At 43.3% G+C, this 5382-nt stretch overlaps 1 protein-coding gene across 1 annotated transcript in view; it reads right to left on the bottom strand.

Annotated features, from left to right (window-relative positions):
* Positions 1–832: 832 nt before the first annotated feature.
* LOC115121544 (zinc finger protein ZIC 4-like) overlaps positions 833–5382 on the bottom strand; it is an 11282-nt gene continuing 6732 nt past the window's right edge. The window contains exon 2 of the mRNA XM_029650649.2: positions 833–1993. Coding sequence (XP_029506509.1) covers positions 1557–1993 — 437 coding nt within the window. The 3' untranslated portion in view covers positions 833–1556. The remainder of the gene's footprint in view (positions 1994–5382) is intronic.

Genomic DNA, 5382 nt, shown 5'->3' with positions numbered 1-5382 from the left:
GACTCGGCTATTGCTATAGAAATCTTAATTCACCGTGAGGACTCACCGTCATGAAGAAATGGCTCTTTGTGTTAAAAGATCTTTGAAGTCTGGATGAGAATATAGCCTTTCATCAAATGCTGCCCTCATCTTCCTTGCATAAAATCACACTTTATCTAAGAGAGAAATAGAGCCGCACAAACAAGACTTGGACATGTGAATAAATATATATATAAAAAAAAAATGTAATATGGATTTTCTTTTAAAGAATCGCTTTGTATTTTTCCACTATTCAGGGGTGAGGAAAGTTTAGAGTAAGCGAATTGTAAATATAATACCTAGGAGGTGGGATCTTTTCAATGTGTCTTTATGCGGATTTAAATGTTGAAATGTCTACACGTTGGCAAGAAGCTGTAGCAGTAGAAATGACAGCAAAAAAAGAAAAAACATCGTTCAAACGTAACAAAAATATCCTACTGAACGTTAGGTTTGAAGTGCTCCGGGTACAACATGTTTTGTTCCTTATGGGCTCTACCTTATAGAAAGATGAGACATAATAAGTCACCAATGGCAATAAGGCTCGCTGTTGAATATAGTGATAGAACAATCTCTCTGTATTTTGTCTCATGATTCCTTAAAAAAAAAGGATCGGTGTTAATCTGCTCTGCTGCGTTATAAAGTTATGCACGAGTCGTCTAAACCGTGAGGCTGATAGCGTTTTACAGAACCTGTGATATATTCGTTTTTAACTGTACCCTCGTAGTATATGCATTTAAATAAATCATTGTAAATATCAATGTTAAAAAGTAAAGACCCAGAAAAGTAAAATAGCAATTTTATCATACAGGTTTTATTCAAAATACTGACAAATTACAACGCAGTTGGTAACACATTTCGAGGGTCTTTTCTCGGTAGGACAACATTTTTATAAAAATGCATTAATAACAAATAATGACAAGAATGACCAAATCACAAAATGGACCACGTTGACCAAACATTTATGAATGTAATATCAAATAGACTATATCAAAACAATCAATAGGAAAAAATATGTCTGTATGAAACTCAAAACTTCTCAATTATTTCATTTATACAAATAAGAGTAGCAAACAATTAAAATGGCTGAAAGATCAAAGCTTACAGCATTACTGTTATTAACACATTGAATTTGAGCAATTTTACAAATGTACATTAACTTATTTTTCATATTGAAAACACTTTGGTTCGATAATACAAAAAATGTTCATGTCAGATTCAAAAAAAAATAAATTAAAAAGATATTGAATTCAAAACTCGATTTACAAAATAATACAACAACATACACAAACATACAATTAACCAGCACGAGACATTTGAACAAATTTACAGAATATTTGTTCATACTCATCCACATGGGGATATAAGAAAGCGATCACAAAACTACAATTTGGCTGTTTCTTATTTTGTCGATATGCCAGTGCATTGAATGATTTGGGCCTTAGAAAATAGACCTTCTCGATATGTTTATTTTCTGAGTCCATGGGCATATTAAAAAATATCTTGGATATATGTTTTATTATTTTCTAGGCCAATTTTGGTTAGTACGCGTCCCTTGGCTCTGGGTGTCTGTAGAGGGCCTCATCCTCGGAATCAGGGCTGGAGGAGCCGCTGGGGGGTGTCTGAGTGCCGCTGGCACCCGAACTATGACAGACGTACCACTCTCTTAAATTGGCGGGCTGGGACGAGGCTGCTGGTTCCGAGAGCGACGAAGACCCTGGCTCTCGGCCTAAGTCCAATGATGGGGACACCAATGACGGGGTTGATGACTCGTAGCCAGAGCTCGGTGGCGGAGATTTGCAGTGGACTTTCATGTGTTTTCGGAGCGAGCTGGGGTGTGTGTAGGATTTGTCACAGCCTCTCACTTTGCAGTTGTAGGGCTTATCGCTGGTGTGCACGTGGGAGTGCTTCTTCCGGTCACTGCTGTTGGCGAAACGTCGGTCACAGCCGTCAAACTCACATTTGAAGGGTTTCTCACCTGAAATAAGGGAACATAAGTTAGGCGTTGGATCCAGAAAACCCAAAGGCATAAACTAAAACCGCTGCTCTATTTTTGGTGGTGACACATGGTCATATAAAACCATACAGGCTTATAGTGTATTGCCTATTGTATGAACCAGCTGAGTTCCTTTAGGACAGCCCAATGAACCAGCTGAGTTCCTTTAGGACAGCCCAATGAACCAGCTGAGTTCCTTTAGGACAGCCCAATGAACCAGCTGAGTTCCTTTAGGACAGCCCAATGAACCAGCTGAGTTCCTTTAGGACAGCCCAAATGAACCAGCTGAGATCCTTTAGGACAGCCCAATGAACCAGCTGAGTTCCTCTAGGACAGCCAAATGAACCAGCTGAGATCCTTTAGGACAGCCAAAAAGGACCAGCTGAGTTCCTTTAGGACAGCCCAATGAACCAGCTGAGTTCCTCTAGGACAGCCAAAAAGGACCAGCTGAGTTCCTTTAGGACAGCCCAATGAACCAGCTGAGTTCCTTTAGGACAGCCCAATGAACCAGCTGAGTTCCTTTAGGACAGCCCAATGAACCAGCTGAGTTCCTTTAGGACAGCCCAATGAACCAGCTGAGTTCCTTTAGGACAGCCCAATGAACCAGCTGAGTTCCTTTAGGACAGCCCAATGAACCAGCTGAGTTCCTTTAGAACAGCCCAATGAACCAGCTGAGTTCCTTTAGGACAGCCCAATGAACCAGCTGAGATCCTTTAGGACAGCCCAAATGAACCAGCTGAGATCCTTTAGGACAGCCAAAAAGGACCAGCTGAGTTCCTTTAGGACAGCCCAATGAACCAGCTGAGTTCCTTTAGGACAGCCCAATGAACCAGCTGAGATCCTTTAGGACAGCCCAAATGAACCAGCTGAGATCCTTTAGGACAGCCCAATGAACCAGCTGAGTTCCTTTAGGACAGCCCAATGAACCAGCTGAGTTCCTTTAGGACAGCCCAATGAACCAGCTGAGATCGCTGTATTTCGGGATGGTAGGCCTACTGTAATTCCACCCCACTAGTGAGTTCATGCTGATGTTGTTTCTTCGTCATTAACATATTATAACAGGCTGCATGTGTTGCACCCGTGAGTGAGAACTTCGTATCAATTGAATTCCTATGTGGTTACAATGTCCCAGTAAGTTTAAATATTTATTGGGGACAGATTGGAGTGACAACAAGTCTTTCAAACATAAATGGGTTATCACTTTCCTTGTCCTTTTGTGTCTGTGTTGCCCTGTCCTTTTGGTCTGTGTTGCCCTGTCCTTTTGGTCTGTGTTGCCCTGTCCTTTTGGTCTGTGTTGCCCTGACCTGTGTTGCCCTGACCTTTTGGTCTGTGTTGCCCTGACCTGTGTTGCCCTGACCTTTTGGTCTGTGTTGCCCTGACCTGTGTTGCCCTGACCTTTTGGTCTGTGTTGCCCTGACCTGTGTTGCCCTGACCTTTTGGTCTGTGTTGCCCTGACCTGTGTTGCCCTGTCCTTTTGGTCTGTGTTGCCCTGACCTGTGTTGCCCTGACCTTTTGGTCTGTGTTGCCCTGACCTGTTTTGCCCTGACCTTTTGGTCTGTGTTGCCCTGACCTGTTTTGCCCTGACCTTTTGGTCTGTGTTGCCCTGACCTGTGTTGCCCTGTCGTCCTGGTCTGTTGCCTTGTCCTTCTGGTCTGTTTTGCCCTGTAGTCACTGCCAGTTTGGATGCCTTTGTTAAGGCCTCTAGAAGTGTATGTGATATTAAAATACCAAATATTCAGTAATATACTGTAACGTGTGAACGCTTTGCCTAGCAACCAACCTGCGTACACCAATCCCTTGTAAATTACAGTAAAATACCATGTAATACAAACCCCTTCCTCTCGACAGATTTTTATTCATTCATTCAATTCCGATTACTTTTTATTATAGTATAACGCAGTCAATTCTACGATATTGTACTGTGTGTCATTACACAATACTTGCTTTCATACAATAGTTGTAATTTATATTACAGTGCGTGTATTGTAAATGACACCTTCTTAAATAACGATACCAAAGCATTTACTGTGTAATGAAATAGAGCATTTTACTCTCCACAGAGCTACAGCTTGATTGGCCTGTAATGTCTAGCTTCTATGTAGCCTGTACAGCATAACCTGGCAAAACCATAATGGTTGAATTAATTACTCTGAAATCATCCTATGCTGATCTCTCTCCGATGCAAGGCGGCGTTGTCAGGCAGCTAGGCTCTTAGCTACAGAGAATATATAATTGCTCAGTCTAATTACACATGCACGTTGAATATCAATTTGACCTTCAGCTGTTGGGCTGAGAGAGCAAATCAGGGACATTAGTGTAGTACAAGAGCATGTCTCGGGAACACACCCCAGGGGAAGCCCAGTCATAACCACAGATCCGGGTAGGTTTTAAACATGATACCCTGGACCAGAGGCCCTTGGGAATCAACACACGCACAAATCATTTAACAGATTTCTACTTAAGTAATGTGAGCAAACGATATGAATAATACATGTGGAGGAAGGAAAGAGGCAGCAGAGGCAAAGAGTCATATTCACCATAAAGGAATCAGAGTCATATTCACCATAAAGGAATCAGAGTCATATTCACCATAAAGGAATCCGAGTCATAAAGGAATCAGAATCATATTATGTGCAGTTCAGACTCATCAAGGCCCTAAGGAAGGCTTTTCATTTGGGTCGCTGGCCCAACCAGGAGACACGCGGCCATATTTGTTCAGGAAAAAAATGACTCTCTTCATGTCATTATCTCTAGTGGAATGAAACTACAATGGCACTAAGCTACATTACACGTGTCCATCAAGTAATAGTGTAGGCATGCTGGATAAGCAGGTCAGTGTGATTGCCCTGCCTGTTACACTGCTATATGGCTCCTCCTCCTCTCCTGCTGCCCTGCCTGTTACACTGCTATATGGCTCCTCCTCCTCTCCTGCTACCCTGCCTGTTACACTGCTAATGGCTCCTCCTCCTCTCCTGCTACCCTGCCTGTTACACTGCTAATGGCTCCTCCTCCTCTCCTGATGCCCTGCCTCTTACACTGCTATATGGCTCCTCCTCCTCTCCTGCTACCCTGCCTGTTACACTGCTATATGGCTCCTCCTCCTCTCCTGCTACCCTGCCTGTTACACTGCTATATGGCTCCTCCTCCTCTCCTGCTACCCTGCCTGTTACACTGCTAATGGCTCCTCCTCCTCTCCTGCTGCCCTGCCTGTTACACTGCTATATGGCTCCTCCTCTCCTGCTGCCCTGCCTGTTACACTGCTATATGGCTCCTCCTCCTCTCCTGCTGCCCTGCCTGTTACACTGCTATATGGCTCCTCCTCCTCTCCTGCTGACCTGCCTGTTACACTGCTATATGGCTCCTCCTCCTCT

Source organism: Oncorhynchus nerka, linkage group LG6 (genome assembly GCF_034236695.1).
Source record: "Oncorhynchus nerka isolate Pitt River linkage group LG6, Oner_Uvic_2.0, whole genome shotgun sequence".
NCBI lineage: Eukaryota > Metazoa > Chordata > Actinopteri > Salmoniformes > Salmonidae > Oncorhynchus > Oncorhynchus nerka.
This window is presented reverse-complemented; position numbering and strand designations above follow the sequence as displayed.